Source organism: Pezoporus occidentalis, unplaced genomic scaffold, assembly GCF_034315485.1.
Source record: "Pezoporus occidentalis ecotype Australia unplaced genomic scaffold, CSIRO_AGI_Poc_V1 ctg7, whole genome shotgun sequence".
NCBI lineage: Eukaryota > Metazoa > Chordata > Aves > Psittaciformes > Psittacidae > Pezoporus > Pezoporus occidentalis.
In genome coordinates, this window is record NW_026916052.1 from 4,094,690 (window position 1) to 4,109,452 (window position 14,763).

Below are 14,763 nucleotides of genomic sequence, written 5' to 3' on the forward strand. Positions count from 1 at the left end.
ACCACAGAGAAAACAAAAAATTCAGCCATGCCCTAGGATACAACTCACCAAGAGCAAGCCTTAAAAAAAAATTCATCAGGAAACCATAATGTAACACTAGGTAGTAAATTGTTGTGAGAGTTTTCATATACCATAGCTCTAGTTACAACAGAGTAACACATATCAAAGTAGCAACAAAAACAATGGACAGATAAATTAAAAGACCCACCCTGAAGCCATTAATCTACACCACTTTTTGTTTCAGTGTGACACCACTCTATAGCAACTAGTGCTGTATCACACAATCTGGTCTATTTACCCAAGAACTGACCTGGCATTAGGAGTCATGTATTCAAACAAGATACTCAATTTCCAATTACATCACAGCAGTTTTCTAATGTCCTTGAAAATAATCACTACAGTAAACTTGAGTACTTTTTTCAGGTCTAGTGTACCTTACACTCTTGGAATACGTGAGTAAAAAGAAATGAATTGATAATTATTCTTGTGAAAGCTTAAAACTTGCAAAGTTGATGATGTGTAATTCCTGCTCTTGACTGGACAAACTTACAGAAGAGTATATACAATTTCATCAGTACAATCATAAACTCTTCTATTTATAGAATGAAATTCAAAGACAGATTATAAGTACGTGCACTGGAATATTATTTACATTTCCTAGTGTCCCATTTGCAGATTCTTTCAGGACTCAAACTTTGAAGACATTTCCATAAGTAATTAGTAATCTACACCACAACTGTTCAAGACAAAGCAGGGTAATAAAGAGCCCTGCCCTGCTCAACATGGAGAGAAATGTGGAAAGCAGTATCTAGTCAGCTTCTTCATAAGGAGGAAAGGTGGTATCAGCAGAATGGCTCCCTCGTAAAACTATCTGAGATAAAAGATGATCTGAAGAGAGGCTGAGCAAAGGGTCTAACTTATAGGTGAGCACACAAGGAAACCAAGCAGCTGTAGAAAATGCAATGAAATCTAACATATGATAATACTAATCTGTTGATAACCTTGAGGCTACAGCTTTTAACAGAAGTAGATGACCATAATCCTGAAGTATTACACAAAAATGGTTCTACCAAGTTATAGACGCCTAACAGAGAAAAAGTAAAAGTCACCTAGAATAAGAAAGTACCAGCAAAACAGGAGTACTAAACACTTAAAAAGCAGCAATAAACATGGGACTTCGTGTCAAAGCAGTTTTTTTTAAATCTTGCTAGAGACCCAAACTAGACAGCAATGAAAGGCAGACGTGCAGTTTGATGACTGAGGGCAACCAATCACATGGAAAGTTTACCTTCCTGCTGCAAAAAGTAGTTATGACCTTATACATTTGTTCATCATGAAGAAGTTCACAAGGCAATGTAAGGCCCAGGAAGATAGCTCAGAAGTTACTGCTAGACCTGAACTACCACTACTAATGCAGAATTTTATCTCTGTTGTCTCCTGATTTAATCTTAGAATATCAAAGTTCTAAAGAGGGACAGTTACAGAAAAGCAGTAGATAATTTTTATCCTCATTTAAAGGGGGAGGGGGAGGAAAGAAGGGAGAATCTCTTCAGAGTGTTTAACTACCATTATGAGCTAAGTCATGTGTGCATCCAAAAGAACTACCTAATACCCAGTTAGGCTTTATCTTGACAATATTCATTGAAAGAAAAAAAAAAAGTTATCTAAAGAGTATTTCTAAGCCCCTTATTCATAAAGATAAACCAAGGCAGAAAAAAAAGTCAGGTTCCAATATTTGGCTACAGAAAACACTGAGCTGCAACTTGAAAAGATATGAACATTTCCTTTACAGAGGCCACTGAACTCAATGAAAATGTTAAAATTAGTGTTGTTACTGTAAATTTTAGCGTAAATTTCCACATTCTTGACTCCTTAGCACGTAATAAAAACAAAAGGCGCACCTTAATGCAAATCAGTCAAGTTTACATTCCCTTCCTTGAAAACAAGAGTATGGAAGGAGGTTAGGAAATGAACAAGCAAAGAGAAAGAGAGAACAAAGGAAAGCCAACAAATCAGAAAAAGCAATGGTCCTTGAGGATTTTCACTTTCAGTCATCTTGATTCCGTACAGAAAGAGAAACATATTGTGCTGCATTAGTAGAAGGTGCCCTGCCCATGGCAGGGTGGCTGGAAATAGATGATCCCTTAAGGTCCCTTCCAGCCCAAACCATTCTACAATTCCATGATATTTTTACAAAAATATCAAAAAAGTTCCAAGGAAATGTGCGCTCAACTTTACCATTTCAGATCTTGATGTACAAAACTAGATGACAGCTGTCTATATGGCAGTTCTTAACTCTGCTATGAGCTAGACATAATGCAACATGTTGCCCACTTGCCTTCATCTCAGCTACTTAACAAACATAATTATGTGAGTACGCAATTATGTGAATACGCTGCTTAACAATTACTGAAATCATTCATACGTTGCGATTTTATACCCAGTTTAAAAAAAGCCCATCCTCCTAAAATGTTTTTGCATTTAACTGCAGCTGTTTGGTTCTGTGGGTTTGTTGCGGGTTTTTTGGTTTGTTTTTTGTTGTTTTTTTTTTTTTTTAGTGAAAAGAGAAAAGATCTCCAAAAACAACATAAACACCTTAACAGAAAGGATTAATAGGCTTTGGCCTTTTCACAAGCTAAAAGCAAAATCCCGTACCTATCTGTTCACCGAAACAAGCATCACTAAATATGTATCTTATACTTAATTAGTGTTCCTAACTAAAAATCTCTAAAAAAATCAAGAATTACCTATATATTGATTCAAATACACTTCAGTAGAGGCTTCAATTAACTGTGAAGTTACTTTTGGAAGACAGAAGAAATAATCCATTACTTATCTGGAATAACTCCTAAATTTGATTTCACTTAAGTTTATCGTAACATTCAGTTTACCACTTCACATCCTGTTTTCCATTTCCACCTTCATCAGAACCACTGGTCAAAAGAAGTTGTTCTCTATGCAACACACATGGAATTGTCCATTGCCACAATCTACTTTCTTTCATTTGTAACAAAGCAACTTTTCAAGAAACTATTGACAGAAAGATAAATTCAGAGCGGTTTCTTAGTTCTATATCCGTACCACAAACACTAGTTCACTTCAGCTTTTAACACCTCCCAGCTTAGCTCTTGTTTCTCTTGCCCCATTTAGATGACAAAAGCATTTACAGACAAAAGCAAGATTTTACAAATTGTAAAGCAAGATTTTCTTCCAAAAAATCATAAAAGTATGGGGTGGGTTTTTTTTCTTTTAACCTTTCTGAAAGAGAATTATTTTTGTCAGGAAAACAAAACAAAAAAACAAACCACACTTGTGCAAACAAAGTAAACCTCTAACACGTCCAGAGTACTAGCAGATTTTTTTCCAACTGAAAAATAATGCTTGTCAATTGCATTTTAGGCAGGGAACATATTCACACATCAGGAGGGAATTCTTAAAGCCAGTATGTCTGAATTGTATGGACCTAATTAGCCACTAACTCAAGAAATATCTTACATGAGGCATATTAAAAGCACAGCATAAAGCTTCTTCCTAGAAATATTTTCATGACATTATGGCATCTGTAGATTGTGGTCAAGATCTTAACTCATATTTCTTACTGCCCTCTAGATAGCAGTGGTTATAGTTCGTTTGTAAAGAGACAGACTATTCACTTTTACTCTGTAAAAGAAAACTCGTCTCCAAATAGCTCTTTTGATGCAAATGAGCAGACCTGAGTCCCTGACTTCTTTCCTCCAGCCATTTCAATGCAAAACCAGAACTCAACAGACTCAGTAATCTGCATCTAGAAATGGCTAACCTCAAAGTAACACTTCAGTGTTTTTACCTCCTCTTAAACTGTGTTTAGTGATAGCAGTCACTGAAAAATATTCTGCTCACTAAAACACAAAGGCACCAGCTTTTAAGATTCTAAGACACCTTTCCCGGCTGCCTAAATATTAGCTTAAACATTTGCTGCAAAGAGAATGTATTTTCCATATCATAGGTTTGACAAACTCAGAAATATAGTATTTTCAGACACATTAATCAGCTTCTTGAGAGCTATACAAGTTTGCAGGGTCCCACTAGTTAAAACTACTGGAATCTGACACATTCAGAGGGCACAAGCATTTCCACCACTTAGATGACGTTTCCCTATCACTTACACTTCCACGAGTAGAATCACCCATAATGCAATGCTGCTTTTCTAAGCTTTCTGATTAGATCTTTCTACTTTTGTTAATACATAGGTATATTAGATCAGTTTAGAACAGCTTTCTCTATCGGAAAACAAAACTGCAACAGATCAATGTTTCTGATAACCATCCCCAAGCCCCTGGACAATTAGAAAAAAACCTGCCTCTTCTGAAAAGTGTCAGTCCCAAAAAATTAGATGCAATTCACATTCCTAACCCACAAGTCATGTTTAGAAAAAACACAGTGCTTCTCTTCCTCTCAGATAAAGTTATCAAAGCATACATGAAAGATGGAAATTTTGTCATCAAGATCAACAATAATTATAACCCCTTACTTACGCATCTTAAACCAACAAGTCTTAAATGCTTTCCAGAGGATTTGTATTTATTCTATCCCATAGCGATAAACACACTACTCTAAAATGCCTTTGCATTCCTTGCTCTCCCACAAAACATCCTTATGCAGTTGTTTTATATAATCAGTTACTTAATTCTAGTATACACTTTAATTTTAAAAAAGCATATAAATGCAAATAATTTCTTATATACAAGCTTCTGAAAAACTATGCACTTGTTAACCATTAATTCAAACTTACGCCTTTTTGAAAACTGAGTACTGTAATCACCCAAGACTTAAGTCAAGATCAGAACATCAATTATCTACTACTGCAGAAGATCTAAGTCTTTTTACTGCATTTCTATCCTTGACCCCAAGAAAAAAATAAAAGAAACAAGAAAAATAAAGAAGGCATACCAAATACTAAGAGCATCCAGAAACTTGGAAATACTTGGAACAAAGGCAAGGTGAAAGTGGAATGAAAAGGGAAACAGATTTAAAGAGTTACCATACTGTTTCACTTTGAATCTGACTGTTGATTTATCTACAAACAAAAACATGATTCATCCCGTATTTCCCCAAAATCTCCTGGATTTTTCTTAGACTTGAAAAAGTGAATAGCTGCCTCATCATTTACAATAGAGACAGGAAAGCTTAATCAAATTTAAATTAGTACCAGTATTACAGACATATTTAGCAAGGGTCTGGACCTAGCATCATAGAATCATAGCACTTTAAACACAGTCTGCGGTTTGCTCATTTCTAAGCTTCTCAAGCCACAGAGCTTCTCTCAGCTATTTTCTAAATAAAACACCAAAAATCTTCAGAACAAAAATGATGCAAATTACCAGATTTCTCAGAACAGCAGCTTTAGAATAGGTAAATATCTAATAAAATTGAAGTTTCCACTTCGCTCTCAAGCCTGAATCCACAAGTGACATCAGCAAAAACACAAGCGAAGATAGGAAACCCTCACTCCCAGTAAGTCTTCAGTCTTCCTCACATGGAGACACAGAATACTCAACTTTGAGCATGGAACAAAGTTCCCTTCATCCCTGTTTCACTGGGGAAAAGTAACACTGAATGACTTCGTTGACTGTTCACATCACACAACAATCTAGGAAAAAGTTAACAGAACTCAATATGCCCTACCTAAGGCATTTGCTTTTCAGTATCTTACTGTCAATATACTTTAAGAAATAATTTGTGTTTAACTCTCAGAAGAGGCAAGTGGACATGCGAACCTCTAATTCCTTAGGACTGGTCTACATAATAAAATATTAACAGGAATTCCAACCGATTAATTTCATGAAACACCTATCTGGAAAAACAAACAAAAAAGACACACACATTTAGAGTGCTTTCAAAATACTACCCTATGCATTCAAAGCCAAGTTACATTTTATACTGTCAATGTAAGTGGTGAGGACCCAATGGAATTATAGCAATTGTGTCTCACCAAAGAATTAGACTTTTCAAACTAACACCGAGGTACATCAGTAGGTCACATGCAAGCACCTTTCACTGTCTTGGTCTAAGCTATGCTGTCACAGCTCTGGTCAATTTACATTAGATTTAACTATTCCTTTTCTTTGCTGACAATATATACCTCCCTGAAACCCTACTATTAAGGAAGTGGAAAATTCTCTCCATATATGTAGGAAACTTAGAAGACAAGTTACTTAATCTGAAGAAATGCCCGAAGAATCACTATTAACGCATCAAGACTGGGTATCTGAACCACGATAAACACAACCAGAAGCTCCTGGGTGACAGCTTGCAGTACGGATATGTGCTAGCTGAAAAGCTAACCCTGCAGGCCTGCAACCATGTCTGTACAGTTTAAAATGACCCAGTTCAACCCAGCTCAGGCACAGCCAACAAAAGTCACATCCAGGTTACTGCATCTTCACAGATGCCATGCTTGATGCAGCCCCTACAATAAGCAAGATGTGCCTTGTGGCCAAATTGAGCCTGGAAAAGTGGGGAAAACAACAGAAGATTGTCAGCTCTCAAGCAGCCTAGTAAAGCTGATAAATAGTTCACCTATGAATCACACCATCATCTGCATTGATAATATTGCTGAATTTGGGTCAGCTCAAGGTAACAGTGAAAAAACATTTGTAATTATCTGAAAATATATTTATAAAACTGTTACCTACTGTTTGCTGTAAATGCACCTGCAGACTTACCAAACATTCTTAGAACTAGTAGTCTAAAAAGCTTAACTGTTCAAAGAGATATGCATGCACTTAATTTTACTATCCATAGTTCAACTGAAATGTCATCATTGACAGTGGTAAGTGCCCCTAGACAGGTTCAGAGGCTTAACTGCCAAAGTGTGGAGCTAATGCAAGTAAAATTATTATTTCTTTCTACAGTAACTACAATAAAGCTGGTAGCTTTTGTGCAAAGTCTAGTTAATTATGATCAACACATAAAGCTGACCTAAAAAATGCTAATATTTGTTAAACTACTTGCCAATAAAACTACAGAAGCACAGTCTGCCATAAACAAAGAAAACAGGTTGAAGTTAGAATGTACTGGGAATGGACAAAAACTGAGCTACAGTCAGCAGTCAATCTGCAATTCCAGACAGACTGTACCTATTCTCAAATACAAACAGGAGTACTCCTTCACACTAGCATCAGCCTGCTTTTCTGAACAAGCGACTTGTCTGCCAAGAGTGATATTGTTAAAACCTAACCAACACAAGCAAGAAGCTCTAATTATGATAAATATTGCAAGATGTACAAAATAATCACAGAAAGCCCTTGTCTTGGCGTTCACGAAACAGCATGTAGTGAGCAGAACTGAATATACCCAAAGCAATTCTCTTCAAGCCATCAGACTTAATAATCTTAAGAATTGCTTTCAAGACTTCTTTCGTGGCTACACTAGCAGACAGCACCTGGGTGCAGAAACAGCAGCAAGCTCAAAGAGCAAGCCAACGTGAATTCTCAGAGGCTTCTGATAATAAACAACCGGGACCAGGGCCAGGCCAAGAGCAAGTGTGAGTTTCCTACTTTTCCCCAGGAACATGCACATGACCAGCCTCCACCCTCCGAGCAGGGTTTCAGCGGGCTGTCCACACACACACACACACTGGGCTGTAACCTGCCTCTCCAGCCCTCTCCCTTCCTCCCCCCCCCCGCCGCTTTCAAACCAGACGCACAGCACTAACCAGCCACAGGGAACACGACAAGGGGTAGCGGTAGGGTGTGGTTTGGCTATTAGGGCTTTTTTTGAAGAGTAAAACCCAGCCTCTCTCAGCCATTAGAAACACCCATTTCATTAGGAAGAAATTACCCGCTGTGTTTTTCCAGTACAACATGTGAACTCAGGACTACGAACCTGCTCCTGGTATTTACTTTGCACCGAGCCAAAGCACTCCGTCCGCCCGTCACGCCCCGGGGAAAGCTGCCCCGGAGAATGCACCAGCGGCTCGGGCAGCCGCTGAACTACAGCGGGTCGCCTTGGACGAGGCACCTTCTGCACAAAGCCGAGTGTTTCAAGAAACAAGCAAGCAGCAACAACAATAAAAGCCCACAACCAGTCTTCCCAGCCCTTCTCTTCCACCAGCCGCCTTTCGGTTCTGTGTAACTCACAGGCAAACACACAAAAAAAACCAACCCCCACGGAGATAACCTGTTTCGAGGTCGCGATTAGGGGTAGCTTCTGTATTACCGCCCTTGCCCGCCTTCTTTCACCACCTCTAGCTCCCAGAGGGTTTCCTGCCCCGGAGCCGTCTGTCCCGCAGGGTCGGGCCGGCATGTGCCTGCGAGAGGGAGGAGGGGACGGCGCCGGCCCTGCGCTCCCTTTCTTTCCCCGGCTGCTGCAACCTGCCTTCCCCCGAGCTGCTCCGGACACGGCAAGGGGCCCGACACTCGCTCCCCAGCCCTCCCTGCCGAGGAGCGGCGCCTCCTCCCCGGCCAGAGCGGGCCGAGCGTTACCGGGGAGCGGGAGGAGGCCTATGCCCGAAACCCCCGGCCAGGCGGGGGGCCAGGCTGGCCGCGGGGCGGAGGCGGGCGCGGCCTGGCCCGGGCGCCGTGCCTCACCTCCCCGGCGGCCCGCGGGGGGCAGTGGGGCGGGCGGCGGGGGGAAGAGAGCGGCGGGGTCGCTCACCTCGGTGGGGTCGCTGATTTCGAACAGGTCCAGCCGGTTCGCGTTCCAGTGGTTGATGATATCGGCGAGTTTGCGCCGCTCCTCCTCCCGACTGCCGCCGCCGCCCGACATCCTCGCCGAGCCCGCCGCCGGGGAGCCGAGCCGAGCCGAGGCCGGGCCCTCTCCGCCGAGCCCCGGCGAGGGGCGGAGACGGGGACGGAGCAGGGGGTCCCCCAGTCGCGGCTGGGGAGGGGAGGGGCCGGCTCCCCCCGCTGCCGCTGCCGCCGCCGCCGCGGAAACGCCCCGGGATCGCGCCGCCGATAGCGATCGGCCCCGAAGGACGGCGAGGAAGAAGAGAAAAAAGAAAGGGGGAGGGGCGGAGAGGAGGAAAAAGGATGCCCCGAGCCGGCGCGGCGGCCGCTCTGTCTCCCGGTTCTGCAGCGTCTGTCGCCGTTCTGCCTGCCCTGAGCCGAGCGGACTCGCCGCTGCCGCCTATTCTCCGCCCCGGTATCGCCCTCCCCTCGCTCGCTCCCTCACACACCGTCCCATGCGCGCCCCCGCCCGGCCGCCGGACAGCCCGCCCTCTTCCTCCTCCTCCCGGGGCGCGCGCGCGCGCGCTCCCGCAGCCGTCACCTCCCGGCGACGGCCGCGCGCCTCAGGAGGGCGCCCCCTCCCCTCCCCTCCCCTTCCTTGCCTCCCGCCGCTCCACCGGGACGGGACGGGGGCCGGGGGCTGCGGGCCGTGGACGGGGGGCTGGGGCGCGGCGGGGCCAGGTGTGACGGGTGCCTCCGCGCGGTGAAGGGGCGCGGGCAGGCGGAATGGAGCGTGGGGGCATTGCTGGCAGCAGGCCTCGCGCCGGGCGCTCACACCAACAAAGGGGCTTGGGCGGCTGCGGGAACAAAGACCCCGCAGGTGGAGGCCCTGCTGCCTCCGTGTCCGCGGGTAGGGCACACGGCCTGGGTGGTGGGGGGGACACCGGGGCAAGGCCGGAGCGGTGCTGCCCGTTCACAGTGCGGCCGCCGGCTCGTCCCCTGGCCTTGCTGTGTCTCGGCGGCACCCCGCGCTCTCCCTGGGTGCTGCTGCTGTGGTTAATGATGTTTAAGGAGTGTCTTTGGATCGCTGCGTGAAAGGAATTGCCTGAAAATGCTGTATTGTCAGAAATCGCTACAGCTTGAGGTGAACTTGAGGTGAAGTTAAAGCATCAGATGCGTTTTGATGGTTTTTAGATACGTAATTTATGTGTGGTTTCTAACGAAACGTGTCAGTTGGCTGTAAGAGGCATTGCCCATTGTATAGACTCGAATCCAAGGAGGGGATTTGCTTTGTTTTTTAACCCGCTGGAGGAAGTAACGCATCCTCGGTCGCATTTGTTTGGCATTGGGCAGACTCTGGAACTTCATCCTAGAACAGTCATATTTGAGCTGGGTTGCCCAAGTGCCTATTTTTCTGTGGTTTCTTCAGGTGGTTAAAAAGGGGGAAATACCGTTTGTTTTTAGTGAGCCTAGCAGAGTATTTACGGTTCCTCTTTACTGAGGGAGTTCAGACAAGTGGGCTTTACTGGTGAAGTTTTGATTGGCTGGGTTATTTGAAGAAGGAGATCCCTCAGAGACCTTGTCTACATTAAGCAATTAAATTATTGTTTTTATCCAGCAGTATAGCTCCTGTGTAAGTACCAGCAGTTCTGGTTTTACAGGTGAAGGTCAGTTATGCTTTTGCCCTACATCTGTAACTGTGCCATACCAGAGCTTTGCAGTTCCAAGGACGGAAGAGATCCTATTTCTCAGGTCCTAAACCCTGGGAGGTGTTGAAAGCCCTTCTGAGAGTCCTCGGAGAGCTTGGAACTCGGAGAGATTGTTGTAATATCATCCTAAAACTGTATTGTATTCTTTTTAGAAGTAATTTGGATAGAAGAAGAAAAAAGAGAACAAACTCTTCTTACATAAAAGAAGAAAAAATTTATGCTGGTTTTTTGTTTTTTTTTTTAACCCCACATCTAGAAAGGGTATGTTACCAGGTAACGTTGGATGTTCTGGCAGTGCCTGCAAAGACCAAGAAACCATGTAAAATCTGTGATATGGTAGTCTGCAACTCAGGTGAATAGTTGCTTGCTCTGTCACAGGTGACGTCTGCAGAGTACTCTGCTGATTTGGATGCTTGGCTCTGTCTGGATATTGGTGAAATGGGATTGTTCAAGACACAGGATGAGGAACAGTGGCTGTATTACTTCATGATTTGGAAGGGGACTTCAGGGTCTGCATAGATCACCATTTCACTATTACAAGCTACATAGATAAAATTGCTTTTCCTGGGCGAAAAGAGGCGGTTGCTCTGGGAAAACTGGTTGCTGCAAGTAGTTGATTTAGCATTGCAGGCGTGCCTGGGTTTTCAAATGCCGAGGAGCACCAGGAATAAAATTATCACTATGCTGGGCTGATGTGGTGTATATAATCCACTGTGAATGTATTTATTTCTATTTTAACCGTGGCTAGTCAGCATTTCTAAACTGTAGCTAGCCTCCAGCCTGGATACAAACAAATCCCTCAAACTGAGCAGAATTGGAGCGGGCTAACAGTGCTTAGATGTAATTTCTCAGCAATCCCAAGTCACTGCAATGTATTTCTGTATTGGCAGGAGCAATGGAAATGCTACTGATGGTCAGATAGCAACAGCAACTGTGCTGATTAGCTCTACATTGAACCGGGCAGTGCTGAATCAGTACGAAAAGAAACCAGGGTTGCTTGTACCTGCAGAACAAGTTGTTGCCATAAACAGTCAAATGGCAGAAGCTTTAGTACAGCATCAGGATTTAAGAAAAATCCTACTGTAGACAAGAATGTAGCTGGCTGAGTGAACCAGCAGGACAGTATGCGTATGGAGATTGTACTGCAGGAGATAAAGCGTAAGCCCTGGTCTCCTTGGAAAAGCTAGTGTACAGGAAGCCAAAGCATGAAATTATAGTATACCAGCCAGTTTATAGTGGAAAATGTGTGCTGCTTCACTTTCAATCCTTTTTTTTTTTTTTCCACAGGGCTGTTGCAATGAGAAGTAAAACAGCTGCTGTAAAGCCTAGGAAGTGACATGATTCCTGTGAACAGTTGTAAAAAAAATTCAGAGATATTTATGAATGGAAAGCATTATATACATAAAATACATTATAAACAGGATTGTGTGTTTGAGCTATCATCAAGGCATCTTCCATTTAAGGTATTGCATAAAGTTACATGAAACCATTAAATTAAATTTTCCTCTGTCTTCTTTCTGAGATTTTTATCATTTACATAATGAGAAGACAAAATCCTATTTGAAGAGTTTCAAGTTCAGCCCAGCATTCCTGTAGCCCACTGAAGTCAGTGGCAGAGTTAGATTTAACTCCATACACGTACTTGATAAGAAATAATAGGGTGAGAAAAATGAGAAAACAGGGAACAAAAAGTGTTCTACTTGCAGTAAGAAATGTTTGGGTTTGTTGGGTTTTTTTTTTTTTACTTTTTTCCTTCCTGAACAATGTTCTTTTCTTTTTTAAGGTGCTTAAGATAACTAAGCTACAGTAAGCCATTATTGTGATTGTTTGTTCAGCACTCAAAACGTAATGTACATTTTACAGAACAAATAAATGCCCTTCCCCGTAGAGATTGCAAGCTAAATTTTTTCACATGTGAGAGCAACAACTGGAAGAGACATCCATGGAGAAGAAATAGATACACGAGGAGACCTTTGCAATCTTCTCCATTCCTTGAGACATCGAGAAATGCGGTGCCCATGTGGTTACGTGCCACAAGGCGGTTGCGTCTCTGCAGCTTCTCTCATTAATCATGTTGGTATACATCTACCCCTGGGGGGTCTGATGGTGTAAGCAGCAACAACATCCCTTTATTTCTGCTCCTTGGCTAGTGCAGTTCATGCAAACAGTTCTCTTGTGTAGGGAAGGTTTGCATGAAGGCAGGGTTGTGCTCTGCTGGTCTCTTGGCTGCTCGCCAGCTGCCCATATGGTTGCCAGAATGCAGCATTAATTTTCTGAGGCAGCATATATCTGATGTATAGTGCCATGCTGTATAAATCAGTGCACTATTGGAAGCTATAAATTCATAGATAAGACTGAAATTGTTCAAGTAACCCTCTTCATGGCTTCCCAAGTGTGCATGCGTTTCTAGAGCAGGAGAGACAGAGCTGTAATTTTGTATAACGCAATGCAAAAGCTGATGTCAGAGTAGCATTAACATTGCAAACGTGGGTCATCAAACTTCAGTCCTTACATAGACGACACGCCCACTGAGGTAGATAAATCAGCCAGAGTAAGAACTGCAGCTTTGGACACTATAAACACGAGTCTGAGAGGGGAAAAGAAGTTTTGCATTGCACTGTTATCTCGGCTGTGTGAACTGTATGCACTGTGTACATCAAAGTATCGATTTCATAGCCTAATTGGTAAACAAACAGTACATACAGACTCTGTGGGCAAGTTCATGCTGCGTGAAAGATCTTTATGTTTAGATCCCTCTTTCTTGCTGTATGAATGTAGGAGTTTAATAACCTTGACCTCTTTAAAATGCAAGTAAATGGAGGGGAGGGAGGGAAGTAGGGGGGAAAACAGGGCAGGTGTGGCAATTTACGTAATTGGGTTTTGGAAATCTTAGGTTTTCAGTTCAATTATCCTTGCTCTATTTTTAGGGAGAGGGAAGCATAAAACTGTATAAATGGCAGCTATCTTAATAAATGTATCTTAATTTCGATTTATATATGGTTAAGTTATGAAAGCTGTAAAGAAAATTCCCTCAAAGAAGATGTTTATTTTTTGCATTATGTATGGAAGATATTTCAGAGCAATTTACTGATAAAAGCTTTTTGGGTCAAGACCCCTTGGGGGTAAACAGTGTAAGGGGCTTTCTCTAGCCCTACAGCCAACTGACCTAGCCTGGGCACCTCCATGGTTTTAAATTGTTTTAGCTCTAAAACAGGGTGGCCACATGCAGATTGCCTGCTGGAGTGGATCCTGACACGTACTGACTCCTAGTCTGTAGCACTCTGTGAGCTATCAGGTCCATAGCCGGACCATGCTAACAATTTAACTTGCATACGCTCAGGCACAAAGGAGTGGATCTGGATGCTGAAATGTCCAGTAGGTCAGTTAGTGGAGAAAGAGCCTTGGAGCTGTTCTTCCACAGCTGTCTTCAAGGCAGGGTGCTCTTCCTGGGCAGGGTGCTTGGGCATACCTGTGTTTGCAGGTTCAGAGCACACACAGGCTCTGTCCTGTAGTGAAGCGTGCTCTTTGATCCATATTCAATGTGGATGAGAGTTTAATGACAGTTGCAGTATGTGAGTGTTTGTGTTGGCTTCAGCAACATGTATGTTTGTCTTCAGGTGAACAGCTCCTGGAAACCAGAAGCACATGGGACAAGGGCCAGGTCCCAGTTAGAGGTTAGCAGTCAATGTTAGCCTAATATTAGAATCTTGCTGGATTCATCCTAAGATGAATACTGAATGCTTTCCTGGAAAATGCTTTTTATCCCGGGAGTGCTGTTCTCAATGTAGAGGTATTGAGGAGAAATTTAACGGCTGGTATATGCATTATCAGATGATCTCTCCTGGCCTTATCCCATATAATTTAAAATGCAGTCAGTTAAAACAAAGTTCAGAGCTGCTGCAGGTGCCACAAAAGCTTTCTGATAGTTTTGATTTTTAATCACAGATCTCTCAAGTATTTTCTACCAGACTGCTGTGTTGTGAAAGAGGGTAAGAAATTGGCCAACCACAAGAAGGCAAAGGGATGAAGGTAGTCTGTATCTAAAATTGTCATATGGACAATGTAAATAATCTCATATCCCCTGTGTCCAGAAATTTCGCTAATTTCTCTATGGTATACAGCATTATTTGTAAAAATGGTGAAGATGCTTAGGTAGAAGTTATACATTTCTTTTAAGTTGAGGGTAGCTCTCCAATCAGCAGTCCTAACTAGGCTATTAGTTACAACAATGTGTAATCGTTTCAAGGCTCTTTGAGCAAGATGTAGTGGGTGTTTGATCTTGTAATTAACCTGCTGCCATTGGCCATGCATTCTCTCCACCCTGTAATTACTTGTCTAAAAAATAACACCATTCAAACCATACATTGTACAGAAAATTAAAAGAGCATTAATTTTAATCTGTTTTC

General features: G+C 42.8%; 1 protein-coding gene and 1 long non-coding RNA gene across 14 annotated transcripts in view; one reads left to right on the forward strand and one right to left on the reverse strand.

Moving 5' to 3' along the window:
* The window catches only part of AFDN (afadin, adherens junction formation factor), a 113,991-nt gene extending 105,012 nt beyond the window's left edge, over nucleotides 1-8,979 (reverse strand). For 6 of the 13 annotated variants that reach the window (XM_062641828.1, XM_062641825.1, XM_062641822.1 and 3 more), the window contains exon 1: nucleotides 8,638-8,977. In XM_062641828.1, coding sequence (XP_062497812.1) covers nucleotides 8,638-8,748 — 111 coding nt within the window. In that variant the 5' untranslated portion in view covers nucleotides 8,749-8,977. Of the gene's footprint in view, nucleotides 1-8,637 lie in introns of all 13 variants that reach the window. The other 7 variants (XM_062641823.1, XM_062641816.1, XM_062641817.1 and 4 more) reach the window with 2 other exon arrangements.
* Nucleotides 8,980-10,609: 1,630 nt separating this feature from the next.
* LOC134175587 (uncharacterized) lies at nucleotides 10,610-14,754 on the forward strand. The gene is made up of 2 exons (XR_009969054.1): nucleotides 10,610-12,465; nucleotides 13,975-14,754. It is a non-coding gene; the product is annotated as an uncharacterized LOC134175587 (long non-coding RNA).
* The last annotated feature ends 9 nt before the right edge of the window (nucleotides 14,755-14,763 follow it).